The sequence below is a fragment of the Guyanagaster necrorhizus genome (genome assembly GCF_019112545.1).
Source record: "Guyanagaster necrorhizus MCA 3950 unplaced genomic scaffold BT62scaffold_2, whole genome shotgun sequence".
Classification (NCBI taxonomy): domain Eukaryota; kingdom Fungi; phylum Basidiomycota; class Agaricomycetes; order Agaricales; family Physalacriaceae; genus Guyanagaster; species Guyanagaster necrorhizus.
Genome location: NW_025064881.1, coordinates 2,296,007 through 2,323,028, shown reverse-complemented (window position 1 = coordinate 2,323,028; position 27,022 = coordinate 2,296,007). Strand labels below are relative to the sequence as shown.

Below are 27,022 nucleotides of genomic sequence, written 5' to 3'. Positions count from 1 at the left end.
CCAATTTCAAGCTCCGCATTGTCCTGGGTCTCTATTGTTATCCTAAAATGGCACAACAGCATTGTTCAGGTCACTTTGCTATCTCACATATACGTCTCTGAAAATGCAGCTACGGTCCAGCGCCAGACAGGATGTCCTCCAGAATATCGTTCGTGTCGCCCAAATTATCAGGTCCATTGGTGCTGATCGATTTCTCGCTTCTCATGATATTATCTCACCCTCCATCTCGCCTTCGCTGGCCCTACAACTCCCCGACGATGTCAAACTGGAGCTTTCAAATGACCGTGTACCCGCCACATTGCGCAATTCCCTTACCACAGCGGTCGGAGAGCTCCAGGCACAATACTCTCTGGTCTATGAGCAGACTTTGCACCAAACTATGTCTGTCCCCGGTCCCAGGTTGTTTCACCTTCAGCAGCTTGGTTCTCTTTTCCAGGATGTGTTCGCTACACAGACGTTGCCAGATTTGATGGGCCGATATATTCGTGCAAAGAATACGATGATGTCGCGTCTCAAGGACGCCGCACAAAGACAGGAAAGGGAAACCCGCCCTCAATTCAACACTGTATGTCCCATCCTTCCCTCCCTGCCATACCGCCTATTAACCCGTCTCCCAGAACCATACGCCCCTCCTGCTAATGATCTATACCCACCATACACCATACCCCACCGCCGCCGAGCGCCTCGCCATCGCAGAATACACCCACATGTCCGAACGCCAGATCGAAGTTTGGGTGAGCGACCCCATACTTATCAGTGATGGTTGACTAATCTGCCGGTAGTTCCAAAACCACCGCCGCGTCCAGAAGAAAGCCGGATTCCCGCCTTCACGCACACGTGGCCCGAGCGGAAGCGTCGAGAGGCTCCTCACGTCGTTGCCTTCTCCTTCATACTCCCAGCCTACGCCAGAGCCGGAGCAGCACCCGGATGACGACCCAGAGAAAAAGTACATCAGCTTGACGAGACCGGCGTTCTCAGGCGCGCTCTCCTCCGAGTCGATACCCGTACCCACACCCAACGACTACAAAGGCAAAGGCAGGGAAGTGTCTCCATCCTTTCTCCGTCCCCTCCCCTACCCCGCCCATGCTTTCCACTTTCAAGTCCCCTGGCCCCGCGCTCCACCTACCATCCCCACCACGATGAAACCCACACCCCCGACGATGGACGACCTAACTCATATGTTCGCCCGGATGAACGTCCACGCCCCACCGCAAGAGCACAAGGGCGAAGCAGCCACGGCCCGCTACACCACCGATCTGCGGGGGCACTCAGCGGCATACGTCGGTGAGGACGCATGGAAGAGCTGGAGCTGGAGCTGGAGCTGGCACGGGCGGACGGGTCTGTTGAGTGTGGAGTGGGGCAAGAACAGTTGGGCAACGAGGAGAAAGTCGAGAACAATTTGGAAGCCGTATCTGAAGCCTCAGCAACCATCGCGCTCTTCTTCTCGACGGACGCCGAGCAGGGGCTCCTCTTCTTCCTCTTCCCCCTCGAGTCGAATAACAAGCTGGGGTTCTCAAATTGACTCTTCTGCCTCGTCATATACGTCATATTCCCCTTCCCCTTCACCGCCTCCTGGCTTCGTTCCTGTCACATAGGGAACGCGTAGCCAGGCATATCTTTCCCAGCCCGCTCTAGTCGTTGTTATGGCTAGGAAGCGTCAGAGATGATATCACACCTATAGGACAGCCGAGTCCGGTCGCAAGGTGATGGGAGGGCAGGGGAGAGTGACACATTATACTACCACTACTAATTCGCAAGTTAATTATGTAGCCATAGATTATTAGTAATCTTCATGTTCGCACCTGTATAAATATTCTTCAATCATGCATGAAAATGACGGAGTTTCTATTTGCTAATAAGATACACTATACAGGTCCACAAAGAGATATTAGACTACATAGATGAAGTATTCGATATGTGGACGGTACAACGAAAGCAAGATTACATCAAAAACACAGGTATACGGTCTGCACGGAGATAGAGAAATCATTACTAGTCATCAAAAATCGACTCTTTTCTTGCTCAGCACCCTCTTAGGAACCTTCTGTTTCTGCACAGGCAGCGCCTTGGGTTTCACAGACGCCTGCCGCGTAAACGTCGGGTCAACAATACTTGCCGCGAATGCCACCCCCGTTGTAGGAACACGCGCTGCTACACTGCTTCCCTTCCTCACTATCTTCTGATTCTCCGAAGGTAGCATCACCACCCCGAAACCCTTTGAAGGAGCAGTGCTCGGTCGTGGAGGTTGATGATGCACAGAGAATTGAGACGATGCTTGGTGTCGAGGATCTATGCGGTGTGGTTGAGACACCGAAGATGCTTTCGGAGGCGCGTTTTGCAGAGGAGTAGGCATTACTAGATTGCTGGGAAGATGTTTTGGGGGAGGCCCATTCCGATAAGCCGAAGACGAAGACTGAATGCTTGGTGCCAGTTGCCTAACGGGAGGAGGTGGCCTTTGCTGAGGCGCCAGTTGTTGATAAACCATGCGTGGAGTTGCCATTGGTTGCGGTGCCATTGCCTGTGCCATACGTTGTGGTGGTGGCTGGTTGTGCTGATCCATGAATGGCTGTCGCATTCGACTGGCTTCGTATCCAACAGGATCAAGTATTCTAGAATTGCTTTCGTACGGTGTCCCGTGAGGAGGAGGCTGAGTGTAGGAAACATTGGACCTTCCGTGACCATCGTAAGACGAAGGATAAGGTGTCGGTTGAGGGACGTTAATGGGTTCGGCCCGGAGCGTGGCAGAACCGAGGGGAACATTAGGATATCGTGGAGTGACCGAGGTCTGCGAACGCTGTAGGTTCAAACCGGGTGTAACATTCGCAGCAGGTGCAGGCACAGGAGCACTTCTGCGTTCCGACCTATGTGCCATGGGCGCCAGAGCTGGTGCCTCTTCTTCTTCTATTCCTCCATATGCATCTACTATACCCCCGTATGCATCCTCGTCCTCATGAACTGGAGTAACGGGTCGTGGACTTTGTCGCACACTTTGGTTAGACCGAGCTGGCCGAACGGCCGGGACGGCGGGATGAGTGACGGGCGGAACTGGTTGATGAGATCGTGGAGCCTGATGGGACTGAGAATGGTGTATAGGGCCCAGGTCATATGGGTTGAATGGTACACCGGTACCACGCTGATATTGATCTTGATCAGCTGCTCGGTGTACTTGACCAGAGGACGAGCGACTTCGCAGGGGATGCGGTTGCACATCTGCTGGCTGATATAGACGGGTTTGGTATGAATCCTGACTGGGAGCTTGCTGTTGACGCGTCGAAACCTGATTCTGGAGAGGACGGGCTTGGGAATAAAGCTGGAAATTATGTGGGAGGATCTGTCCCGGAGTTAGGTTTAGTGGTGCACCAAAAGGTGTAAATGGAGCGGGTGCTGCACTAGTCTGCAGATTCTCAACGGAAGACTGCAAATTGGAATCAGTGAACTTATTTCTCCAAAGACTATTTGATGGCGACAAACATTGCTATGGTTTCTCTGAGGACGATTCTGCGGAAGGTAGTTGAGTAATCGTAACCAAAGGTTCTCTACAATAGAACACACCTGTTGCTCCTTGTTTTTGGAATTGACAACCTTCTGTATAGCCTCGTAAGGCCCGCCATGGTGCAATCTCATACCAAGTGGATTCGTTTGATCCAGTTCATCGATAGGATCCAGCTGATTCGCCCGGCCACGCTTGGCCTGAGCACGGGCCTGGTGATGTTCCTCAGCCGTGGGCTGGGGTTCTGGAGGAGGGTCATATCGAAGAATGAGTGGCGCGTTTCTGCGTGTTGGCTGCGGCGCTTCTTCCTCGGGATGTGACTTCTCTGGTGTGGTGTGGCGAGAAGTAGATGGGCGCTGTGCCGGCTGCTGCTGATATTGATACATCTGTTGGGGTATATTCTGAGGGGGTAACTGTGGTGGCTGGGATGCTTGAGAGTCTGCCACCAGGGCAGAATGATTAGGGGAAGAAAATGAACGTGCAGGCGAGTGTGAACGTGTTTCGTACGGTGATGTTCGCTGAGAGTGAGTAGGCGATTCCCGGAGCGCTGCAGCAGATGGTTCTGCTTCTGAAGGAGGCGAGTTGTCTATGCGAGGATCCCCACGCTTTTCAGAACGAATGGGAATGCTCGTACTTTCATCATATGAAGGAGGATCATCGTTGGATATGTCAGGATTATGAATGCGTAGTTTATACGTTGCTGGATGGTGAGGTGAACGTGAACGAGGTTCAGCAGTCAACGGTTGTAATGGTGGCATGGCGGTCGCGTGGGACGTTGACGATGAAGGAGTAGATGTTACGGGGGAAGGAGTTTGTACGAAAGATAAAGACGGCGTAGATGCGGAAGAAGAGGGACCAGCACTGACAAATGAGGATGGAGTAACCCCGGAAACTTTGATGTCTGTGGGAGAAACCGATGACTGTTTTGACTGTTCTGAATGGCGAGAACTGTCATCAATGGGTTGCTCGTGTTTCAAGGAGGATTGTCCGGGCAGTGGAACAGGACCAAGGAAATAATAGGAATTGGAGAGAAGATGGGAACGCGGATCAGACGAGAAAGCGGGGTCGTTGTACAGTTCCGGCGAGATGCTTCCAATTCTGGGTTCCGGCAGGGACTTCATAGTTGTGCTGAAGGCCGTCGGTGGCGCCTTGGATAGCTTCGTTCGCACATTCTTGGGTTCCTTGGGCGACGACGACGACGAAAACAAGCCCCACAGGAATGACCGTCCCTGAGGCAACGACCGGCGATCCTCATTCTTGGGCGCGTCAGATGTAACAAAGGGAGCACTGGTCTGCATCGCTGGTGGTGGTAGGCCTGATCCGATACCTCCAAGTGCCGTAGGTGGGAACGAGACAGACTGGCTCTTTCTAGCCATTGAGACAGTGATGCAACCCGGGATGCGTGAAGCTATAAAGAAATTTAAAAGGAGGAAAGGAAGATGACAACAAAGAGGTAGAGGTGAAGAGAAACTTGGATCCTCGCGGTTCGAGGACAAGACCTGCTGTTAGATAATCAGGCTATTTCAGAGCGGCACCCGAGGCAACTGAGCCTTTTTAGCACCTCTTTGTGTGATTGGATGCAAATCCCGGTGCATCGACAATCTTGGTGGCCCCCCGCGTTGGTAGGCGTCCGGAATAGTTCAGTTGGGAGCGAGAACTGGTTCCGGGCCTGTTTCGTGACTACTACTACGACTCAAAAGTCTACTATGATTGATAACACTGGTACTTTTTCAAGGGTGTGGAAGCAGACCTCAGTTTTCGCATTAGAACTGCTTGGACGACTTCCTCGGTGCCCCCTTTCTCGAGAGGGACAGCTTCGCTGGTCTGTTGGATTCTCTACAAAATTAAGGAACATACTACACCGAAGTAGAAGCCATTCCCAGCCCAACTCGAATCCGAGTTGCCCGGTTACCTTGCATTTGCCAACCCGGCCTGTAGCTAGAACCAAACTTCCCAGCGGTTCAAGTTCTGGTTACCCACCCTCTTCAGAACCCAAGGCCATTCTCACGCATGCTGGCCGATCGTTCCGAGGTCCTGAATGTTTTAGGAGACAAGCAGATTGGGAAAGGCTGAGGGATTTGATCTATTCACGAAGTAGTGGCCGCTAGAGGTTCGTCAAATGTGCGGCAATGGACCAGCTTAATCATCTAGCTATCGTGCAATAACGTAGAGGCTGATCTTAAAGATGGAACAAGAAACAGTAAGAGCACTTGTTTCCTCTCATGTCTTTAGCTGAAAAAAAATCACGTATTCTAAGTGCCTGTCGAGACCCAGCCGAACAAGCACAGAAAATATCATGCATCTTCTTCTTCCATTCAATCTAGCTCTGTCTACCAATTTTTTCGCTCGTCAATGTGTTTCTAGCACTCAAAAAGCGTACGACTAGGTCATTTGGCCCGACATTCGCGCTTCTTTTCCTCACCACCAAGAACAACGACATTCCATCCTCATAAACCCCCAATCCATATCAACCCTTCCCGATGTTTCTTCTCCTCACTCTCCCCATCCTAGCCCTGGCCCAAATCAAGAACCTCGTCAACCTTCGGGGACAACTAGACCGATGTTGTTTCCGTCAGCAACGGCAGATCCCGTGGCTTGTTTGCACCGCGCAGTACGCTAACCTTACTCTATTCCCTTTCGCGCGTTTCAGTGCTACGTGTTCAAATAGGATAATTTACTGGCCCTTCCCCTCCGTGTTCGAAAGCCAGCGGCCGCTGTATTTAGCTGAGAACGATAATGGTTCGATTGTGTTGGACGCCAGAGAGACGCTGTACACACAATGGATCGGGACGAACGACCCAGGTAGGTACTCAATCCTCACAGGGAGCAATGACGCGTCCATTGTGGATGTTGTGAAGTGCATGGTTGTTGATTGGACGAAGGTCCTGTACAAAGATGGAGCGAGGAATTCCTTGGTTCAGAATGTATGTCACTGTTCCAAACTTAAGACATTCGCTTACTAAGTGTGTAGATGATCCCGTTAAACTCCACGATCCTCTACGCCTAATCGGTGTATAGGAATCTTTGACTCGCACGCTCTCTTCAGACATGTACACTACCCACCTTAACGCACGGCGCCATTGATGGAGGGGAATGAGAGCTCTACTGGTGTATGCACAATGGCTTAAGGGTCGGATCTGGATAGTTTTCTCTGGTCAACCCATTTGGGGACTGCTTGAGAAGCCATTCTGACGTCCGACGTTAGATACGACGAGCTGCATCCGAGCGAACAGGCAGATAGGAATGTAGCGAGAAAAGTTGCGAGAAGAGAAGAGAACCAATGGACGACGTAGCTCAGTTGAGAGCTCGAGGTAGTCTAGCTATATGGTTTCTTGTGTCCTGTGCGCACAGGATGAGTACGAGCAATACGAAATGAGCCGACGTCGGTAGACTGGGACCAATTTGCCATATCAAGCATATTGTCCTGAAATCCCCAGCCTACGCAAGCTTTGTCTGATCGCCATCATGGATACATTTAACTCTCTACTTTCGCGACAAAATGTTATCATGACAGTGGAGATGCATACATCAGGGGAGGCACGTTTCTGGAGCATTTATAGGCTACTACGTGCAGACTTACTGTTACTAGCCAACGCGAATCGTCATCTCCGGCTACCCACCTCTGCTTGGGACTACCCTCCTTGAAAAACGGCGCTACGCAAAGGAGCACCACGATAACATCCGACGACGGCTGATGCTAGAACCCCGTGGGCACGCAGGGATGTATGGTGCCATCCTCGTGCAGGAAACTGAGCTCACGAGAAGCGGCGAGGCAGATATTGGGGTCCTCTTTTGTCATAATGGTGCATGTACAGTGAATTACGTTCTCGTTGACGTTGCTCACTCAAGTAGAGGGCTATTCGACAATGTGTGGCCATGCAACGATCGCACTGGGCCGTTTCCTCGTCGATACGCGCGACTTGGAAATGTTTCCTCGTCGTGACACGCTTAGAACAGTGAATGGCACAACAGAACTGAGGATCCACGCGCCCTGTGGGGTGATACGTGTCAGTGTCCCCTTCAACTCCAATGAGGTCACCTTCCTAGGCGCACCGAGTTTTGTGAGTAAGCGTGGGTTATTGGTAGACATCCCTCTGAATGAGCGAGGGTGTATATCGAGAGAACAAGTGACAGTAGATGTCGCGTATGGAGGGGCATTCTACGCGCTCGTCTCTGTGCAACAGCTTGGTGTAAAGGATAATATCGCTGAGGCAGCGGCGGCAATCGAGAGACTCGTCAACTTGAAGGCCACACAAGAGGAGATAATCAAGCACCCGACGGAACGCGATCTCGAATTCTTGTACGGAGTAATTGTCACTGACAAGACGCAGGGGGGGCCGAGAGGAGAGTTGGGACTGTGTTTTTTTGCAGGTGGGCAAGTCGATCGGAGCCCAACAGGGTCAGGCGTAATGGCCAGGGTAGCCTTGGCTGTCGAGGAGGGGTGGTTAGGCATCGGGACGGATGAGTGGTGGAGATATGAGTCAGTGGTCAGTTTGCAGAAGGATACGCTGGGCTTTCAAGGGTCTGCAATGGAACTGCGGGAAGAGGGGATCGTGGTTAAGGTTAAAGGCAAGGCGAACTATACTGGAGCCAGTGCCTTCGTGTGTGAGGAGCAAGATCCGCTGAAGGACGGCTTTGTCTTGAGTTTTCCTGAGTAGATGCAAGGGATGAAATGGTCGAGTAATGGTAGCGATAGCATTGGCAATTAGATCGAATGGTCAGTCTCGCGATGTTCAGCAAACAAAGAGCCTCGACTGATTTCTGCAACAAAACAAATCTTGGTTCTCCAGAGAACGAGTGTGTAATTACACTTCATCTTAATACGTCCCCGTTTCACTCGTACCTTCCCCCATGATAGCGACTCCAGAAGAGCTATGCATGACCATTAGCACACCTAGCTGTAGTCTAGGAAAATATTGACTCACGTCCCAATCCTATCGGCCCCAGCCTCAAGCATTTCCAAACACTTGTCAAAATTTCGGATTCCAGCCGATGCCTTGACTTGCACGCCTGGCATGAAAGCTACTGCCGTGCGCATAAGTGATACGTGCCTTGCAGTTGCTCCGCCACCCAGAAAGCCCGTGCAAGTCTTCACGAATGCCGCTCCCGCATCAGCAACCATGAAAGAAGCTGCGATGATCTCCTCGTCGGTCAGGAAAACGGTTTCGAGAATGACTTTGAGCGGAGTAGTCCCACAAGCCAGAACGACGGCACGGACGTCAGCGAATACGAGAGAATAGTCTCCTGCTTTAAGGGCGCCGACATTGAGGGCCATGTCGATCTCTTTTGCACCGTCTGATATGGCCTGAGAAGCTTCACTGGAGGAAATATCAGACAGAATGCAAAGATATGGCGGAAAACGCACAATGCCTTAACTTCCGTTTTCGATGCACCGAGGGGAAACCCAATCACAGCACAAGGTATCGTAGATGTTCCAATAAGACGAGAAGTAACCTGAGGGATATTTGCACCATTCACGCAACAGGACTATGATAGAAACATATACATTGGTGACGGATATCGCGAAAAGGGGGATAGGCACCTTGAACTTGAACTTGACAGCTTCGTCACACAATTTATCGATTTGGGCGGGAGTCGCGTCAGGCCTGAGAAGGGTGTGGTCGATTGTGCGAGCAAAATCGGAGTTGGGGGAAGTAAAATGTAGCGAGTTCACGTTGGGCTTCCCTGCTCTCTGAACCTCTGATATTTTGGCGGATACTAATACTGCCCATTCTTCGTTTGTTCGTGCCATCTGGCCATTGGAAGTCAACTTCAGGATATTAGTTGATACATGTAGACGTACTATTCACTGGAGCTGCGCTGGGTCCTGGCCGTAAAGACGGAACAATGAGATCGTGATCATCGTACGTCATCATATGGCAGTGAATCTGTCCACAACGTCCACAAGAACTCTCCTCAGCGCTAAGCGGCATTTCAGCGCCTCGCAACATTGCCCCAAAGAACCAAGCTTGAACGGAGTAGTATTTATGCTCTTCACATATTTATTAACGGGTGCACAGGTTTGACGGGGAGAATGGAATATGAAAACAAGTGTCTCGCGCTCGAATTGGGCAAGGAACAGTATTTTGGGTTAGACCTACCAAACTCACACAGCAGACGCCCACAAAAGTTGCCAGCTCAGTCAGTAGGCCCTGCTCATGCATGTACCATCATGACTAGTTTAGTAATTCCATATGCTAGGTCTGGCATCAGGCCAAAGAACTTTGCAATAATACATCAAAAGTCTACAATTTCAGGCGCAGATCCGAACTCCTCGCTCCGCAATTGATCACTGGTAGGCACTACACGCACATTGCCATCATTTTTACCCCGTTCGAATAGAGCACCGCCCTATCCGCCCTGTTTTCTCAAGCCATCTCTAGATAAAAGAGCGGTATAGAACATAGCCCTTATTTTTGTTCCCCAATGATTGAAACCCAACCTCAGATTCTGACTCATGAAATAACCCAAGAAATTCCTCGAAAGAGAGCTCTTCTTATTGGAATCAACAAATTATCCGATGACAAGGGCAGGCAACAAGGAGACATAGCTGCAGCGCCCTTGGTTGGATCACACGTCGATGTCGAGCACATGAGAGAACTGCTCACCAGTATCTTTCTCCATCGCCTTATCTTGGGCTAGTGTCGCTTATTCTGTGTCCTAGATAACTACGGGTACAAGGCCGACAATATCGTGACTCTCATGGACAATGAAGGACCTACTGAACTTTTACCAACGCGCGATAACATTGTAGGCTCATGTTTATACATACCTCCCTCGAAGCAAGTTTCAACCATACAACTTCTCCAGCTTCGACATATTCAGCAACTCGTTCTTGATCCCAAGGATGGGGAATATTTCTTCTTCCATTGTAAGATTTTTGTCTCATGGATGTTATCCAGATTCCAGACAGTGACTGGATGTAGACTCAGGACATGGAACACAGGTAGAGAACCTGGATGGGACCGAGGAAGATGGTATGGATGAATGTAAGTCTGAGGATTTTCTGTTTGACCCTACCGCGTTTCGTTCTAATGACGCTCAGGCTTGATAGCTATGGACGGCAAGATTATCAAAGATGATGCAAGTGTTCCGGAAACTGTTCCTTTCTCAAATTCCAAATGAGCTTGTTAGGTACTCAGGAGGCATCTCGTCGATAGTCTTCCAGCGACCTGTCATATGACGGTGTGTCTCCACCTATGGTTCAATTTCTTTGTCCCTTATACATCACCAAGGCCGTCCTGGATACATGTCACTCTGCGTCTCTATTGGGTATGCTTTAATTACTCCCTTGACAACTTCTTCGAGTAACATACTAGTAGATCTAGAGCATTTCCGCTGCAACCGGGACTTTAGAGGGCCGTATCTCCATCTTCGCCAGAGAACTTCTTATCCACGGCCTCTCTGGGACATACTTCGCTGGCATACCGTGGGTAAGTAAGCTTTCTCAGTCATCACCGGATACCAAATCTCAACCCCTCTCAGACACTGTGTCGTGCAGAACCGTATATCAGTTGACAAACAAGAAGGGCATTACCTCTCGCAAGACGTCTATTCAGCGTCTGATCAACGAGTCCTTTAATGATTCCCCCAGAATGCTAGCAAAATCACTTTCCATAGACTCTACACAGGCGGACGCACCTTCATGCCTTGAAGCGACCGAGCAATGTGAATCCCCCGTACAAGTGTCCAACCTCGGCTCTCCCGTGCGGATGTGCTGCAATGGCTTTTGTCCTCTTCCTGTGAAGCGGAGGAAGGTAGCGAACGTTGTAAGTTGGTTAAGTCGGGGTCCTGTTCCGATGGCTTACTTGAACAGGTGTGTATATCATCATGCAAGGATCATCAGCAGACATGGGAAGTTCCTGGTGGAATGTCCTTGACTCAAGTCAGTACAAATAAGCCTGTCATCTTGTATCTGTTAGCTTACTAGTCATCCTTACCAGGCTTTGATAAAGAAGTGCAGTGCGTTTATCCGGCACCTTCTAAATTCGCTTACTCAGGTTCACTCATGACCAGGCAATGAGTCCTATCCTTTACTTGCTAGTCTGATGTTGCATGTCAAGTGCGTTCAATCTATCTTCTACTTCCTTCACCAAATTGAATTTGATATTAGGTATGAAATCTTCAAGAACTTTTGCAAAGTTTTCGAAGAGGTGCAGATTTACTCCGAGAAGTTGCGACTGTGGCAGGAAGAACGCATCAAGATGGGGCTATCTATCCAGCGTCGCAACGATAAGTTTTCAGATATGAACTTTCGCCAGGACCCGCAGGTATGCTTTCTGTGCTATGACCCGATATATTTCTGACATGCTGTTTCCCAAAGCTGTCCAGTCCCGAGCCTCTTGTCAGCATTCCATCTTGGGATTATTTGTGAGAACGGCACTGACGCTTCAGAATAGGATATGAAGACTGTTCGATGGAATCCATAGCAAGATCTACCGGAAACTGCGAGTACTACCGTCGCAAATAATTCCGTGACAATCGCATGCCGCGATGATATCTTATCCCAGTCGATTTAATTAGCAGACCATCATCATCATTGATTCAGAGGCTCTCAATTCATCCGCTGCATGTGCTGTCCCGCGCTGTATATTATATGGGACTTTTTTTTTTTGAATAAACCGGTACAAAAAAGACTACATAACGCTCCAGAGTGTGTTAGGTGCTACGGTGTGTAGTACGGACTCTGGTTAGTTTCCTTCTCAGGTATATCAACTAGAATAAATATCCTCCTCCTCTTCCTCCCAGAGAGTAAATAACACTGTTTGCTAGTTTCGATCACTCCATAATTGTGATAACCTACATTTTTCATGCTCCGTAAATTGCCCTCGACATACCTTTGAAACCCCCGGGGTCCCCGAACTCTAAGATATTCTATCCTGATTACTATATTTTCAACTTTCAAGTTGATTGCCGGTGAGCGTACGCGGCCTCATTACGGCCATAGTTCTAGTCTCACGCTCGCTGAATCAACTCCCACCAGACCTTTGCACCAAGGCTTGCGTGTACACGGCACTAAGTTGTGATATAAGAGAAGCCGTTACTTGTATTCTTGACCATAATATTTGATTCAGAGCATGTCCAACGTCAAGACGATCTTCATCACCGGCACATCTTCTGGCATTGGCCTCGCCACCGCCAAACTATTTCACGCAAAAGGCTGGAATGTTGTGGGCACCCTCCGCGACACTTCCCAAGAGAATCCACTCAAATCTCTTGATCCTTCTCGCGTGCTACTAGTCCAAATGGACGTTGCAGATCCAAGCTCCATCAGCCCCGCCATCGAAGCAGCTATTGAGAAATTCTCAAAGGTCGATCTACTAGTCAATTCCGCTGGATATGGTCAAAGCGGGATATTTGAGATGCTTTCGCCTGAGCAGGTGAGGAGGCAGTTTGATGTCAATGTATTTGGTTTGTGTTCCCTGTGAGATCCTGAAATTTAATATACTCAAGGTTATGCTGATTCTAGGTGTAATGGATGTAATACGAACCTTCCTACCTCACTTGCGTATTGAGGGAGGAGGAATAATAAACATCAGCTCTGGCGCTGGTGTGTTCACTCTTCCGATGCTCTCCATGTATTGTGCCTCCAAGTTTGCATTGGAAGGCTTTACCGAGGCACTTTCATATGAGCTCGCTTCCCAGAATATCTTCGTAAAGAGTGTCATACCCCACGGGGGTGTCACGTCGACGAACTTCAACGCTACCTCGGCAGCATTAACACCCATGGACCTGTCAAAGGTACGTACACTCGACACCGACTTCTCCCTTCTCCACGTCTGACAGGCTCTTTCGCAGGCTCCATCATACGCAGCCTACGCAATGAAGACCGCGAACGTCTATAAGAAGATGTCTGCCGCACCGATGATATCATCGGACAATGTCGCAGACATGATTTACGCTGCTGCGACTGACGAGACAGATCGGCTGCGCTATTTTGTCGGGAACGACACAAGAGGTTTCATCAAGGCACGATATGAGTCGAGCAGCGACGGAGAATATGTGAAGCACATGAGATCCTTCTTCGCGTGAAAGCCATCCTTGTACGCTGTGTGTGTATATGTTACCTCGATATGTTCTTTGTCTAATTATCCAAATGCACACATCAGTCGCTGATCATCTGAAAATTTTAATGCCTATCAAACGAGCCGACCTCATCCTCAATTCTCCACTGTCCTACCTCTCTCATCGCCTCGGCATCTCCACTTTCCAACTCTGGTTTGCTAAGAATATTGGCAACCATCTTCCACGGGTCCCTCCCCCCTCCGTAACGCAACACATCACCTTTAAACTTCTCTCCCAACTCCCTCTTTAGTGGATCCGCTGAGAACACGTTTCGCCAAACTCGTGAGGCAATTGCGCGATCGAACAAGTACGAGTAGTACGTTGCACCATAGCTGAAGAGATGTCCAAACTGTGTCTGGAATGACGTTCCCGGTACGTAAGGGATGAGTCCTCGTGTATTGTGCAAATTAGCGTAAGCCTGAGTGGAATCGAAGGAGGAGTCGAGCGCGACGGGGGAATGATACGTCTGATCAAGCGCTGCGAGGAGTATTTGGGAGTATGTGTCGATGGCGTGACAAGGATCTTCATGGTGATTTATTGATTGGCGAATGTTGGATGTTGCAGAGACATCGAAGAGGGAGAGGACGTCACCTGAGTAGAGGAAATGTTCCATGAGAATGGAAGGTAGCTCGACGAAATCGGTAGCACAGCGCGTTCCAGACACATTCTGGTATTCGGTGCGCCCAATCATAGCTGGGATGAAAGTATTGAGCAAATGAAAAATAGGATAGAAATTGTTCTACTGACAATGCATGGCATGTCCCATCTCATGGAAGAGGGTCTTGACGTCCTGCCATTCCAATTCTGTGGGACCCCGAGAGATCGTCGGTCTCGTAAATTCGCAGAGTAGCACGACCAAGGGGAGCTGATATACCCCGTCTTGGCCAGGCAATCGGTGCCTCTTTATTGCTTCAAATTCTATTGATTCCCGCAAATCATATACCGCCCCTTCTGGCATCTCATCGTTTGCTTCGTCGTCGTCATCGGTACGCCGAGAACATCTCACTGTATAATGAGCCGCTCCACTTGCCTTGCCGCGCCTCGCAAACAGATCTGCATAAATCCATCCAATGATCCCCTTCTCCTCGTCTACAACCTCTAGCTTGTGTACGTCCGAGTGCCATACTTCGCCCGCAGCGGTTTCTGCTGGACGAAGGGTGATACCATATAAATGACGGAATAATCGTGAGAGGCCCATAAATATTGTGCCGACGGTGAGCGGAGGGAGTGTCATTGGTGGTGCTGGAGGTTCAGGAGGGCAGTAAAAGTCGCGGTCCCATGCTTGGATGATAGGAAAGGGAGATGTACTAAGGTGTTCCTGCTTTCGGAGACTAAGGGCCCGTAGCGCAAATCGGGCATATGGCCTCGTATAATTCATGAGAGCATCAAGAAAATGATGGACATGGTCTAATAAGAGGGTTGATGGGTATGCAAGACCGTAAAAAGCCAACGTGAGACTCACCCGGCGACTTTGCCATCTTGTTGTCGAGAGAAAGATGGGCAAAGCTTTCACGTCCCACAAGACGTGCGAGCTCCGCTCGTGTACGAAGCAACCGTTCTAAGACAGAGATTTGTTCGGGGGTACTCGAGTTAGCTGCAATATAAACGCGTCGACGGGGTTCCTCTGCTGGTGCGGAGCGCATGATCATCTGTGCTTGCAATGAACCAGGATATACCATGAGATCACGCTGAGTAAATCGAGCTTGAAGCTGTAGCCTGACACCCATTCCCTGATCTTTCAAACCCGCCAGTTCCGAGGGTTTAATGGCCGCAGGGGGACGAAGGGCCGTCACATCCTTCAAGAACTGCCGGCCGAGGACTAGAATTTCTGTCGACAATGAGACGAATTTATCTCGCTGGTCCGGTGGGAGGTTAATGGCAGACTGTTCAAAGTCATGCCAGAATATGAGGGCAGTTTTATGTGCCTCTGGGGAGAGGGACTTGACGATGTCAGGATCGGAGAGAACAGACTTGAGTACCTAATTGATCGAGTTGGCAAAAATAGACATCAAAACGATTCAAGGACGTACTTGGTAGAGACCAACATGAGTATTCAGTACATTCATGAACTCGCACAATGTCTCATATGCCGTATTTGCTGCATCCACCCATGCCCTGTCCGGGTGTGCGTTCCTAACAAGCTCTGCAAGATCTATGACGCCGCAAAGCATATCACTCAGCCGATCAAGGTTCTTCACCACCTTGAACATCTCGTCTCTCGACTCCCGCGCCCGTAAAATACGGTTCGTAAGCACCTGGGCCCGTATGTAAGTCGCATTGGCAAGCGATATCAGTCCCTGCGGGTGAGCCAAGGACCGATGTCCAAAGAGCCCTGTCCTCGAAAATGGCGACAGCTTGAAGCCATCTCGCGGGTTGTCGAAGAGGGTCAGCAGCGCTTTGTCGTCCGTTGATGCGGGGATCGTAGGGTGAGGTGCATGGGTCGACGAGCTTCGCCGGGTCGTACGGCGACGTAGAGACTCTCGTTTGGCAACGAGACAGCCTTGAAAGCGGAATGGCTGGCTGGGGGTGGAAGTCGTGAAGGCATTGCGGGCGGCTCTGATGATCATGAAGGTGGAAGACAAAACGGAAAGGCAGCGCCAAGAGGCGCGAGTCCGGAACTGACAAACGGACTCGTAAAAAAGTTCTGGCCTCACCTTCCACGTGTACCGACCAATCTAAATACGGACTTTGCCGCATGATGATCATCTGAAAATTGCAGTCTCCTTATTCGTTGGGAGTCTTGCCACTGCAAGATATAATTTGATGAGCGAGAGACTGAGGGTAACAGGGTGTATAAGCTATATAGATATTTTAGTTTCACAACCTTTCAGTCTCTGGTGAAATTAAATAATATCGATACAACTTTTGATCGACCACGGGAATTCTGATCTAACGAGATTTTCTTGAGTCGGTCCGAAATTCTGAAATTCTGACAATCGTGAACGGAGAGATCGACATGTTTGAGAGACGCCGGTTAATAGTCGTTTAATGAGGGTATATATGAACAATTGATGTGAGGCAATGCAAATACTTGTACGTTAAGATAATGTTTATGCAGTAGGTTGTAATAGTCGGGCGTATATTGCTATGACGATTCTATAGGCGACAGGCTGCCTTCCATGCTCTTGGGATAGTCTGAATCATCTTCCATTTCGTTAACGGAGGGTGACATGGAGACATCGCCATTACCATTGCCATTCCTCTCTTTTCCGTTCGTTTCCATCTCATTCATCGTCGGCGCCCGATCCTCCGGCTCAACCGAAAGCATTGAAGGCTCTACAGCGTACACCCAGTATTTTGACCGCTTCTTTCCGGCAATCTGTTCCAATGCCACTTCTGTGGGTTTCAGTGCCGCTGCACCAGAAGCTTTAATTCCTAGCCCATTTTTGCTGGTTTGCAGCGGCGGATCTACCGGGGAGATACGCAAATCTCCAGAATTCGTGCTGACAGTACTGTCTGCTGTCCGCGCCCGTTTCGTCGGTGGTCCGGCATCAAATTGGGTATCTGCAGGTGCTCCAAGACGCGTGGAACGTCGCTCCCCCCGCCAGCTCCCCCAGGGATCATCTGCAGACGCTTCTCGTTTGCCATTGGACCTTGCGGACGTCCGAGTGGACCGTCGTGGTTCAACATTTGTGAATCTGTGACGTTTTCTCGACGATTTGGCATCAGAGTCCTGATCATTTGCAAAGTCCTCATCCTCATCATAACCATCGTCTTCTTGGTATCTGTACTCGTCGGCATCATTCTAAGATGAAAACGAAGAATGTCAGCTGGGGGACTACCTGGAACCAGTGTGCTACTGACATCACTGTCAAGATCCTGTATGTGATACACGTAATCCGGCTTCCGGGTTTGACGTCGGGTTCGAGTTTCTCTTAGGTCTGCTTGAGCGTACAGAGCCAATCTTTGTTCCATTTTGCGACGAGCCCTTTGTGCACGCTTTCAAAAGAGGCAAATTAGTCATAGGGTTCGGTGATTCAACGACGATGACCATTCAAAGAATGTGGTCCTCCCATAGTAAGAAGCCTCCATATGTGGAAGACAAAGTTCTGAATGAAACTCACTGCTATTTCGGCGTCTATAGCTGGAACACGTTCCTCGAGTGATGAGATCAGAGCTGAATGTTGCGCCTCTCCTCGTTTAACAGCGACGCGAGGAGACTTTTTAGGAGTAGGTGTGGAGGCTTTGAGACTCTCGATAACAGCCATGTACTCTTCGCGCGTGGATGCTAAGGTCTCAAAGGTAGAGGACATCTTCCAGGGATTGGTCGAAACGTAGATCCGGGGAGAATCTGGTATGTACAAGAATACAGTCAGCAATCATGGATCACGATACAAGACGGCACAGGACACCATGAACAAAAATAAAACGACACATAAAGAAAAGGATGTCTGGCTGGCAAATACACGCAAATATATGGATTAAACGTGAAGAGTGAGTGCACGGACCATCTGCTATCCAGTAACGTTTGCGATCCGCATCTTGTCCAATGGGCAAGAGCTGAAGCCGCTTCTGACTGAAAGGGTCTTCCGCTCCTGGGCGGGATGAATCGCTTTCTTTCTTCTTTTGTTTATGTGGAGCGACTCCCCACGCGCGATCAAGTTTGGCCTTGATATCGGCGCTGTGGACGAGTTGTAATTCAACGAGCTGACGCAACACATTGAGCTGATATGAATCCAAGCACCAAAAGATCAGCTTTTGAAGGATTGTGTACTGCCAATTCACGTACCTTTAAATCCCAACTGGCGGCAAAGAACCCTCCTTCTAAGCCAGTAAGAGGATCCACGTTCCTTTGGAGATCTTCATTCCAGAACACGGTTCTCTCAGATGTTTTGAAGAACTCGGCGAGGACATTGGCCACGGTAGAAGATATCTGACCTATGCTGGCGTTTTACGCGTAACATTAGAACACATGCAATGCTGATACAACGTGCCAAAACATGTTCTCACCCCACATTACGCGTTTGTGGCCTGAGGTTCAATATAAACCGACTAAGCACTTGGCTCAATATTAGATTTGGTTCCTGCGTCAAGAGGGCATTTTCCAAGCTGTGTACGATGAAACCCGTCATGAAATCGTAAAACCAGCGCCACGACGATGCAAAAATCATAACTCACTCCATTGGAGTCTCGAGCCCGTCGACCTTTCCCTGCAGATTGGTGAATTTGCAGATAAATGAGTAAACGAAAAGAGATTCCCAGCGGTCAGAGGGATGTATAGCATTCGACGGCGGACAGATGTGGTCCTTGAAGTCTGGTTTTGAGGGAGGCATTGCCACAAAACAGAGCGACTGTTGTGGTGGTCGTTGTAAAAGGAGTTAATAGACTAACTTGATCTGTTACTGTCACACCCTCACGCACGCAACAGTCCGATATTATCCCTACTGCGTTATTGACTCAAAAGGTTCCAAATATATTACAAAGTATCCACCGCTGCACGATATATGCAACAGAACGCCTCCAACCATACGTAACAGTTCCAGAAACGCAAAGTAGAGAATATGCAGCCAATGGAGGAGCACAGATATCTTATCCTGGCCCAACCTGCAATTGAGGTCAGATAAGAAATTCTGAGGGGATGGCAGTTTTCGTACTTTTGGAATGTCATGGTGTTCACTAAGGGATTCCAAGTGGGAATTGAATTCATTGACGCGATCCTTGTGCGTCTTATTTGCTAGCTTACTAACTCGTTTGGCCAGCTACGAAACAGCAGTCTCAATAACGCTCTCGGTCAGAAGAAACGACACACGTACCCGCCGCCTCTGCACCATTTCAAATCTTCGTTCTGCCTCTGTTTTGCGAGAGCTGCTCCCAACCACTGCCGGAGAGTTCCGACCACTGCCAGTGGCAGAACCAGGATTGTCATCTTCCTGGACAAAGCGTTCTTTAACGGACTCCCGTTCATCAAGTCGGTCCGAGTCAGTCTTCTCAGTTTTGGACTTTTTCTTCTTCCTATGAGAGACTATTAGCTTCTGCTGGCTAACAAGGAAACGGTACTTACTTTTTCACGACGCCACCATCTGTGACGCTGCCCTTGAGTTTGAGCGAGCCACCCGGACGAACGCTATAATCCGACATCAAGAGGCCTGTCAAAGTTGCATAAGTCCCATGAGGAGCACTTTTCTGTTCCCAAAAAGGGATTCCACGTGGTTTTCGCGGCACTGCGTTGCTCTGGTCCAAGTTTCGTCCCCCTCATAAGTTGCTGACGCTCCATCCGACAAATTCCTAGGCGATACCTCATTCACTGACCAACTATGGCGGTTCTTTCGTCGCCTCTCCTCTTCATTTCATCAATTCCTATCGTGACACGGTCGTTTACTGCGGTGACTGTCATATTCTCCCTGTTTTACGCCTGGCTGCGATGGAAAGATGTTGGTTCAACGCCGTATTTGACTCTTATTCCTGGATCAAGTATCTTTTATCCCTGGACATTCGTAACGTCGGCTCTAGTTGAGACGAGCATCTATGAGGTATGGAGTTTCTTTTCGGCATGATGAAGCACTAAGAGTGTAACCTAGTTTGTGGTCACAATCATCTTCGTGCCCGCATCCTTGAAATATCTTGAACGGCTATGGGGAAGCATCGAGACACTCAAGTTTATTGTAGTCTCTGTTGGAGTGTCGAATATCATCGGTTTTGCATTCAATTGGATGGAGTTCGTTGCCACGAAGAATGCGGACCTCTTTCTGTGCGTATACCTACATACACTTCGGTGTTGAGCTCACATACATGCAGATATGGAATGGAGTATCATGGCCAGATGTCCTTGCAAATTGCACTCCTTGTTGCATTCACGCAGTTGATACCTGAGCATCAGGTTCAGGTTATGGGTGTGCTTAAAACCCGTGTCAAGGTGGGATATTGCTCGTCTGCTCCAAAATATCATTAACTTTGTTTTCAGAACCTTCCTATGGCCTACCTGACTCTGTCCACCGTCATGACTATCATCGGGTTTCAATGTCCCTGGATAATCATTCAGTTTGGTTGGTATGTCAGCTGGGTGTATCTCCGCTTTTACAAGAAGAATACTAGCGATACTGTTGGTGGAGCCGACACATACGGTGATAGAAGTGAAACATTTTCCTTGGTGTCTTGGTTTCCTCCATTCTTGCAGTAAGATTTCTCCTCATCCATCTTCGCCGGTTGTTTCTAACACATTATTGCATTATTGCAGTTACCCACTTACTCTACTCGGAAACTTCGTGTTTTCCACAGCCAACCGTTTCCATCTTATACCCATAACTCATGGAGACCTGGAAAGCGGATTATATAGCCAAGTACCTGGGAGTGCTAGAGCTGAAGCTGAGAGGAGACGGTATATGGTTTTCTCCCAGTTGTAGTCGTTTGACTAAACGCAATATTTCACAGTGCCATGGCCCTGAAGGCTCTTGATCAAAGGTTAGCAAATACCTCTTCTCCAGTCGGCTCCACATCCGCAGATGGAGTTGCACTTCAAACTCCTCGGCCCCCTCCGGCCGCTGCTCTTTCTCGAGGGGACGGTATTGCTATGCCCTCACCTCCCTCAAAAGACCATTTCAATGGCAAAAAGAATGTCGGGGAATCCGATATAGGTGATCCGAGCCAAATGGATGGTCGGTAGAGCTCTGCATGGATTTTCCCTTTCTCGCTGTACATCTTCGAAAACATTTACGCTAGTGCACTTGTCTACGTCTTACCTATTTTATGTTCACGAACTCGTCTGAAGAAATCATTCTTCCAATGCTCCAGTCTGATAAAGGTGCGGCTTACGTAAATTACATTTCATTCCGTGCCAGTGGGCCACCATGTCTCGAAGGCCCTCTATCCTTTCTGCCAGCAGTTCGTCAATGTCAGTGGCCAACGGGCATGTTCCAAATGTGATACCTCCCGCTATGAGCCGTGGCGGGTCCTCTGGATCGTCCAAGAAGCTCTCTCTATCCAAGCTATCTCCAGCAGACGACTTGGATCCTGATGAACTGTTCACAAAATACACCATTTCCCAGGTCAAATTCGTCCAGCAACAGCTGAGGTATCTACGACATGTCAATTTTGCTTCCCGAACATGTGTTCATTTGAGATGAACTTGCTAGAGCCGATGCTGACGCTAAGCAGGAGGAACTGCGGTTGATGGTTGGGTACGTGCATTTGTATCAAATGCATGTTAAAAGCTATAACTGAGAGCACAGAGAACGATACCGTGATCTTCTGCAAGCTTCTTCTTCCATCATTTCGATAGCCCGCTCGTCCAAACGTGTAATCGAGGCCTTAGACGAGACTAAGAGTGCCATTCTGGCCCAAGAAGAGCCCAAACTCCCACGAAAAGTATCCGTGAATGGAACGCAAGGTACTTCGCATGCAACTTGGGTCTACATGTAGCTCAGAAATATTTAGATGCTCACTTGTACACGTTGCAGTTACTCTCTGCGCACATAAAATTACTGTTAGACGCACCAGAACATCTGTGGAGACTTATCGAAAGGAAGAAATACTTCACTGCTGCGTGGTTGTTGCTTCTTTCGCGCGTTGTGCATCGTGCATTGATACAACACGACCAACAAGAGGAGGAGACTTGGACTAGTCAAGGGCTGGATGCACTGGTACGTTCTGCATATTGGACCCATTTTCTACGCTCAAGTTCCATATCATCAGGACCAATTTCCTCTCATACAACGACAATGGGATGCAGTATCTCAGTTCCGTTCTCAGATTGTGCACAAAGCCACGATGTCCCTGCGAGAATATGACACATCCTCGTCCGTACGTATTCTCCTCCGCTCCATATTTTACATTTCCGAACCTGAGCATTTTGTAGGATACATGTGCCACCCTGCTTACTTTGCATCTGTTGGATTCGCGTCCACTTACAGAGACATTATCTGTCTTTTTGGATCAACGGTCTAGATCACTTCATACGGCGATATCGTGGGGCCAGAGAAAAAGGTCGGTCTCGCCCTCTTTGCCCCAAGCGAACGGACACATTCCAGAAATGAACATGGTTAGCCCTAAGCACACTGTCAAGCAAATTAAGGATGCCGCTCGGGTCGCGCTAGACACCATTGCCTTGACCATCAAAACAGCCAGAGACGTCTTTGAAGACAAGGACTCCCAGAAGTCCATGGTTGCATCTGTATTGGAACACATACAATCCGACTCTGTCCTGCCTCCTGCCCAGAATGCACTTCCTGCAGAACTTCAATTGACGACACAGGCTTTGTTAATGACCTTACCATCATCCACTCATTTCATGTTCCTCCCCCAGAATTTGAAATCTTATAAGCCTTATGTCGATCTCGATTCATCATCATCGCGCGTTCCCCCTTCACATCTTATTCAGAAAGTTGAGGACTGGTTCAAGAAGTCGTCACAAAATCTCCAGAGCGCTCTTGATCGCTGGTTTCTGGATGTCCCCTCTGTCAAGGATGTCTGGAGCTTGCGATCCACAGTTCGCAAATGGATATATTCGTCCTCAAGTATGAAAGAGCAGGAGATAGAAGACACAAATCTCATTTTTGATGATGTCTGCCGGAGACGAATTGCAGAAATCTGGAAAGCCTCCTTAATCAGCACCCAAGCGTCCTTCGGTGCATCTCTTTCGGCAGTAGTACTATCGTTTGGTGAAAATATGGACGCGCGGATAGGTACGCTTGGACCCATTTTCTCAACTCAATGATCTCAGATTTTTAACACGCAGCAGACAATTTATTTCGAACGCCACCTTTGCCCGCGGCTTCTTTTGGACCTATGGATGCTTCATTCCAGAAGTATAAGAGCACATTGCGAAAGCAGCTTTTGGGCAGGACAACACTGTTGGATGACGTGCTCCGGATTCTTGAAAACTGTGCCCGATCTATCCAGCATGACTTGTCTCAAGTGCTGACTGGGGATAATTCAAAGTCAGTTCTTTTGTCTGGTTTGTGCGTTCCAATTCTGATCATCTGAGTAGTGCTTTGGTTACCCGCCTTCGGAACGAGTATCGACCGCAAGCTGCGACGTTGTGTTTCGGAGTAGTTGACGCTCTTAACAATGCTTCGGAAAGCATTACTGACAGTTCACGTTAGTTTTTGTCCTTGATTTTCCGTGGTGTAACTCAAAAAGTCAATCTCCTTTGGGGTGTCAGACATTAAAGGACTTGTATTTGTCGCTCAGCTTGCAGACGAGCTCGCCACGTACTCGAGCTTTGTCACCGACGTATCTGTCGGTGTCGGTGTGGAGAAAGGTTGGTTTTATCCCACTTTCAGTGTGTCTCGATGTCATGCGATCTTTCAGATTTTCGTAACAAGGTGAAGTTGTGTCGCGACGATATCGTCGATCGTTGGCGTTCATATACGATTTCGAACATAATATCTACTCACTGGCATCGGTCACTCCCTCCCATACTTCCGTGTATGGCGGCGTTTTTCTTTACTATCGAAATATGAAGCTCATGTTGTTGGATTTAGCCTCTCCTATGTCAACTGTTCCGTCCCCAGATCTAATGGGCGCGTTACTTTCATTGACACACGCAATGCAGGAATTGGGAATCTCTCGCGACCTAAGGCGTCAAAGTAATCTTGTTGACTGGACCCTTCAAATATTCATTGCGCAGTTCCTCCGGAATCGTTTTGACGCCGGCAGTATCCAAACGTTGTGTGATCTTATATTTCTACAGAAACTGATCGACGTCAGGATGGGAAGCGACTGGACAGATGTTCGCCAACTCCTGGATGAGAAAGCTGTGCACATCCGTGAGACGGTGATGACACTCTTACTTTTTCTTGTCACCATGGCTCAAGTTGCCATGCGTTTGTAGGTTGTCGAGTTACCAAGCCAAGAAGATATCGAGCGCAGTGTCTCTGATTATATTGCTCGGACTCAAGTGCTCTTTGGCATTCTTTTAAGGAACACTCCATCATCATTGTCGCACAGCAACGACAAGCTCGCAACGCTTCTACCGTTTGGATCACCGCTTTTAGATCAGGCTTTCCAGCCCGCGATAGATGTGGCGAAAGCATCATCTCGCTTCGGTCTGCTTTTAGTAGGATGAGTAGTAGCCCTAGTGTCGTAACTAGAGGCTTAAAGCATGAGTTCAACAACAATGCATTTGGTTTATTTAATGTCATGATCTTGGACACTGCACGTACCTAAAGCGCTCGGCATCAGTATGTGTTGATCAGGTCCAAGCATCGCCTGTTCATTTATCGTGGCCGGCCTTACTATCTAGATTCTACAAATGATACAAGGCATCGCATCTCTTTAACAGATGGCTAGTATTTTTTTTTCTTGTCACCTTGCCTATTGATGACTGCACCCCACACTCTGGAGAGCGTCCAGTCTCCAGTGAAGTAAATGAGCATCTCGGTGGAGTTCCAAAGTGAGTCCATTCTTTTCTTGCCGTCTCGACTATCTCATTGGATGCAGGTGATGCAGAAATTAGCATCGTTGGTGACGCAAGCTTGAGGCAGGTTTTCATCGCCCTTCACATTGCAGGAGGTCAAGTCGGTGTCCCCATTATCATTCTCACTTGGGCCTTCTCCAAAAACGTCGTCCGCCATCCTACACTGGTCAATCTCTGGATTACCTTTGTCGTCTACTCTATATCGTATTGTATACTGTGAGCTGCCCTCTGGACCCTTCCCCTCTGCGTTGCCTTACAGTGATTGCTGCGTAGACTGTACACTGGCAGTTGGCAAGTCGATGCAACCACCTCTTCCCCAAGTAAGGTGTGTCTGGTCCAAAGTGCTATGGTACAAGGAGCACCGTCTATGTGAGTCACTTCTTTCTGATGCACATCGAACGCGTAATAACTGGTATCGGTAGGTCGGCTGTGGCAGGACTTTTAGTTGTTTTTCAGGTGCTTAGCTTCGGTCATCTTGTTCTAATTGTTGATAATTTTCTCAGATCTGGCAAACATTCCAAGAACCCTCCCCGAGTAACACAGCTAAACGGCCCGATAGCGTTAAGATTGTGAGCGCATATTCTCTTTACTCAGAGCACGCCTTGACCCGCATCAGTTTCTGGTGCTACCTTATCTCGTCTTTCTCATATTTGCTTTGGTGGCTGGCACTGTAAGTCGTCTTTCCTATAAACCGCAGAAATTGACAACAAATATGGCCCATGGAAGCTTGGAAAACTTCACCCTGAGCGCATCTACGCCTCCAATGGTCTTTATTGTACACTCCACAATGTGGGCTTGTACGTTTCACGCTTTTATTCATGAAATATGAAGGTCTCAATTTGCTTAAGCAGTAATCGCTACGTCGTTCCGACCTTCTGTGTCATTGTGATGGCAGTGCTGGTTGTGCTTGAAGGTAGGCGCAAGAAGACAGAGTAATCATTGACTAATCCATCATATTTCAAGTGATCCTCGTCGTGAGATACTGCAGAATGTGGGCACATATATCAAGAGTGTTTCCGTTAGCATCTCGGAGAGCATCACCATCCCTCTTGTTACGAGTGCTTCTATTCAATGTATATTCTATTGTTGTATTCAGGTCGGTGGATGTCACTTAATATCAATCCCACGGGTTGACTGTCGACTGCGTCAACAGCGTAGCAGTGTTCTTCTTGTCTAATTTCAACACTCCTTGGCCATACATGGTTCAGGCATCCGGTAAGCGGGTAGCATGATTCACATTTCATTTTTTAATGTCTTCTCAGTTCCTCTTACCGCCGTGGTGGTCTTTGGATCGCAAGCTGTTAGACTATGTTTCCACATAAGCTTTCTATACCGATCTAATGGTCTTCATAGGACTTGTTACGAGCTTGGCGTTTCTGCAGACCACAACCGCCTGCGAACATTTCCTCCCAAAACCTATTAAGCTATGGATCTACTAGTAATCTTCGCCTTACACAGATCCAGGGTCCCACTTGTGATTCCTCTGTATCTGTATTACCGCTAGGAAACGTATAACTTTACGCTGGCATATAATATTTGAGGCAAAAGCAGGATGGCATCGAGCTTTACAACCACACAAGTTCGTCCATTCCAAAGTCTGATACAGGTGAAGAACCGAATTAAGCACCTCCACTGCAGAATGCTGTCAGTACATATAGAAAGTAGAATACTGCGAACATACACAAGAATATTGTTGCTACAAAAATATTGTAAGAAAGGAGAACATGCCCCCTAAGAAAGGTAACGCACATCGGGATATGAATGAGCTTGACAAAGTAGCCGATAAATCCCATGACGGCAAAGCCTACAGCAACAGCACGGCAAATCTGAACGAATTCTACGAAAAAAAAGAGTTGAGAAGGGGGCGGGAGGAGGTTGAGTAGCAAACTGACCTTTCGAGGAAGGTTTTGTGCAACGTGTAAGGAACTATTTCAAGATGAACACAAGAAAATCGTATCTGTAGCAGGCAACGGACCTGGTTCCCGTCACGAGCAAATTGCTGAGGTATTTCGATGAATTCCCGTAGTTTTTCAGACATGACGATGGTGGTGGTAAGAAGAAGCAGTGAAACGAGCGATCAGGAAGATGTGGTCGTGGAGGAATGAGGTGCCTTT

At 48.6% G+C, this 27,022-nt stretch overlaps 15 protein-coding genes across 15 annotated transcripts; 9 read left to right on the top strand and 6 right to left on the bottom strand.

Moving 5' to 3' along the window:
* The first annotated feature begins 35 nt into the window (after window positions 1–35).
* BT62DRAFT_926539 (uncharacterized protein) lies at window positions 36–1,879 on the top strand. Its single transcript, XM_043185059.1, has 3 exons — window positions 36–565; window positions 618–734; window positions 783–1,879. The coding sequence occupies exons 1-3, from the start codon at window positions 104–106 to the stop codon at window positions 1,593–1,595; spliced, it is 1,392 nt and encodes a 463-aa protein (XP_043045838.1). The 5' UTR covers window positions 36–103; the 3' UTR covers window positions 1,596–1,879.
* BT62DRAFT_298962 (uncharacterized protein) lies at window positions 1,798–4,998 on the bottom strand. Its single transcript, XM_043180408.1, has 3 exons — window positions 3,553–4,998; window positions 3,472–3,498; window positions 1,798–3,415 (listed from the first exon to the last, which is right to left on the bottom strand). Exons 1-3 carry the CDS (start codon window positions 4,864–4,866, stop codon window positions 2,000–2,002), a joined length of 2,757 nt encoding a protein of 918 aa, XP_043045837.1. The 5' UTR covers window positions 4,867–4,998; the 3' UTR covers window positions 1,798–1,999.
* Window positions 4,968–5,910, top strand: BT62DRAFT_298807 (uncharacterized protein). The gene is made up of 2 exons (XM_043180407.1): window positions 4,968–5,690; window positions 5,748–5,910. The coding sequence occupies exon 1, from the start codon at window positions 5,068–5,070 to the stop codon at window positions 5,596–5,598; it is 531 nt and encodes a 176-aa protein (XP_043045836.1). The 5' UTR covers window positions 4,968–5,067; the 3' UTR covers window positions 5,599–5,690; window positions 5,748–5,910.
* Window positions 5,814–6,752, top strand: BT62DRAFT_298725 (uncharacterized protein). The gene is made up of 3 exons (XM_043180404.1): window positions 5,814–6,414; window positions 6,462–6,644; window positions 6,696–6,752. Exons 1-2 carry the CDS (start codon window positions 5,971–5,973, stop codon window positions 6,495–6,497), a joined length of 480 nt encoding a protein of 159 aa, XP_043045835.1. The 5' UTR covers window positions 5,814–5,970; the 3' UTR covers window positions 6,498–6,644; window positions 6,696–6,752.
* BT62DRAFT_298726 (proline racemase) lies at window positions 6,753–8,371 on the top strand. Its single transcript, XM_043180405.1, has 3 exons — window positions 6,753–7,027; window positions 7,080–7,293; window positions 7,343–8,371. The coding sequence occupies exons 1-3, from the start codon at window positions 6,956–6,958 to the stop codon at window positions 8,146–8,148; spliced, it is 1,092 nt and encodes a 363-aa protein (XP_043045834.1). The 5' UTR covers window positions 6,753–6,955; the 3' UTR covers window positions 8,149–8,371.
* Window positions 8,228–9,354, bottom strand: BT62DRAFT_298757 (deoxyribose-phosphate aldolase). Its single transcript, XM_043180406.1, has 5 exons — window positions 9,294–9,354; window positions 9,033–9,242; window positions 8,856–8,977; window positions 8,416–8,808; window positions 8,228–8,362 (listed from the first exon to the last, which is right to left on the bottom strand). Exons 2-5 carry the CDS (start codon window positions 9,240–9,242, stop codon window positions 8,308–8,310), a joined length of 780 nt encoding a protein of 259 aa, XP_043045833.1. The 5' UTR covers window positions 9,294–9,354; the 3' UTR covers window positions 8,228–8,307.
* A 562-nt stretch (window positions 9,355–9,916) lies between these two features.
* Window positions 9,917–11,919, top strand: BT62DRAFT_1000073 (uncharacterized protein; the record flags this gene model as incomplete). Its single annotated transcript, XM_043176608.1, has 14 exons — window positions 9,917–10,100; window positions 10,155–10,240; window positions 10,301–10,361; window positions 10,417–10,479; window positions 10,536–10,591; window positions 10,651–10,762; window positions 10,813–10,923; window positions 10,976–11,259; window positions 11,307–11,375; window positions 11,434–11,452; window positions 11,507–11,552; window positions 11,604–11,760; window positions 11,814–11,834; window positions 11,890–11,919. 14 exons carry the CDS (start codon window positions 9,917–9,919, stop codon window positions 11,917–11,919), a joined length of 1,299 nt encoding a protein of 432 aa, XP_043045832.1.
* A 648-nt stretch (window positions 11,920–12,567) lies between these two features.
* Window positions 12,568–13,522, top strand: BT62DRAFT_977873 (short-chain alcohol dehydrogenase; the record flags this gene model as incomplete). Its single annotated transcript, XM_043189306.1, has 3 exons — window positions 12,568–12,901; window positions 12,960–13,231; window positions 13,289–13,522. 3 exons carry the CDS (start codon window positions 12,568–12,570, stop codon window positions 13,520–13,522), a joined length of 840 nt encoding a protein of 279 aa, XP_043045831.1.
* Window positions 13,395–16,204, bottom strand: BT62DRAFT_960381 (mitochondrial intermediate peptidase). Its single transcript, XM_043188550.1, has 4 exons — window positions 15,586–16,204; window positions 15,018–15,534; window positions 14,303–14,962; window positions 13,395–14,248 (listed from the first exon to the last, which is right to left on the bottom strand). Exons 1-4 carry the CDS (start codon window positions 16,120–16,122, stop codon window positions 13,620–13,622), a joined length of 2,343 nt encoding a protein of 780 aa, XP_043045830.1. The 5' UTR covers window positions 16,123–16,204; the 3' UTR covers window positions 13,395–13,619.
* Window positions 16,205–16,640: 436 nt separating this feature from the next.
* BT62DRAFT_1071479 (uncharacterized protein) lies at window positions 16,641–18,889 on the bottom strand (the record flags this gene model as incomplete). Its single annotated transcript, XM_043178762.1, has 7 exons — window positions 18,674–18,889; window positions 18,506–18,604; window positions 18,285–18,438; window positions 18,004–18,220; window positions 17,620–17,846; window positions 17,360–17,494; window positions 16,641–17,300 (listed from the first exon to the last, which is right to left on the bottom strand). Exons 1-7 carry the CDS (start codon window positions 18,826–18,828, stop codon window positions 16,641–16,643), a joined length of 1,647 nt encoding a protein of 548 aa, XP_043045829.1. The 5' UTR covers window positions 18,829–18,889.
* Window positions 18,890–18,924: 35 nt separating this feature from the next.
* BT62DRAFT_1071478 (DUF1754-domain-containing protein) lies at window positions 18,925–19,769 on the bottom strand (the record flags this gene model as incomplete). The annotated part of the gene is made up of 5 exons (XM_043178761.1): window positions 18,925–19,099; window positions 19,150–19,254; window positions 19,309–19,507; window positions 19,557–19,619; window positions 19,675–19,769. The coding sequence occupies 5 exons, from the start codon at window positions 19,767–19,769 to the stop codon at window positions 19,085–19,087; spliced, it is 477 nt and encodes a 158-aa protein (XP_043045828.1). The 3' UTR covers window positions 18,925–19,084.
* BT62DRAFT_990582 (DUF1751-domain-containing protein) lies at window positions 19,700–21,283 on the top strand. Its single transcript, XM_043190241.1, has 6 exons — window positions 19,700–20,025; window positions 20,074–20,243; window positions 20,291–20,408; window positions 20,457–20,668; window positions 20,730–20,870; window positions 20,924–21,283. The coding sequence occupies exons 1-6, from the start codon at window positions 19,810–19,812 to the stop codon at window positions 21,153–21,155; spliced, it is 1,089 nt and encodes a 362-aa protein (XP_043045827.1). The 5' UTR covers window positions 19,700–19,809; the 3' UTR covers window positions 21,156–21,283.
* Window positions 21,284–21,861: 578 nt separating this feature from the next.
* Window positions 21,862–24,650, top strand: BT62DRAFT_298265 (uncharacterized protein). The gene is made up of 9 exons (XM_043180403.1): window positions 21,862–21,878; window positions 21,949–22,291; window positions 22,347–23,172; window positions 23,229–23,427; window positions 23,478–23,587; window positions 23,661–23,750; window positions 23,801–23,917; window positions 23,974–24,266; window positions 24,324–24,650. The coding sequence occupies exons 2-9, from the start codon at window positions 22,124–22,126 to the stop codon at window positions 24,555–24,557; spliced, it is 2,037 nt and encodes a 678-aa protein (XP_043045826.1). The 5' UTR covers window positions 21,862–21,878; window positions 21,949–22,123; the 3' UTR covers window positions 24,558–24,650.
* Window positions 24,651–24,667: 17 nt separating this feature from the next.
* BT62DRAFT_298067 (uncharacterized protein) lies at window positions 24,668–26,650 on the top strand. The gene is made up of 12 exons (XM_043180402.1): window positions 24,668–24,884; window positions 24,941–25,124; window positions 25,182–25,277; window positions 25,331–25,364; window positions 25,412–25,477; window positions 25,525–25,578; window positions 25,635–25,705; window positions 25,760–25,821; window positions 25,872–26,004; window positions 26,062–26,123; window positions 26,171–26,208; window positions 26,262–26,650. The coding sequence occupies exons 1-12, from the start codon at window positions 24,860–24,862 to the stop codon at window positions 26,421–26,423; spliced, it is 987 nt and encodes a 328-aa protein (XP_043045825.1). The 5' UTR covers window positions 24,668–24,859; the 3' UTR covers window positions 26,424–26,650.
* BT62DRAFT_941447 (secE/sec61-gamma protein) lies at window positions 26,262–26,973 on the bottom strand. The gene is made up of 5 exons (XM_043187793.1): window positions 26,884–26,973; window positions 26,801–26,834; window positions 26,658–26,745; window positions 26,590–26,604; window positions 26,262–26,540 (listed from the first exon to the last, which is right to left on the bottom strand). Exons 1-5 carry the CDS (start codon window positions 26,944–26,946, stop codon window positions 26,528–26,530), a joined length of 213 nt encoding a protein of 70 aa, XP_043045824.1. The 5' UTR covers window positions 26,947–26,973; the 3' UTR covers window positions 26,262–26,527.
* Window positions 26,974–27,022: the final 49 nt, after the last annotated feature.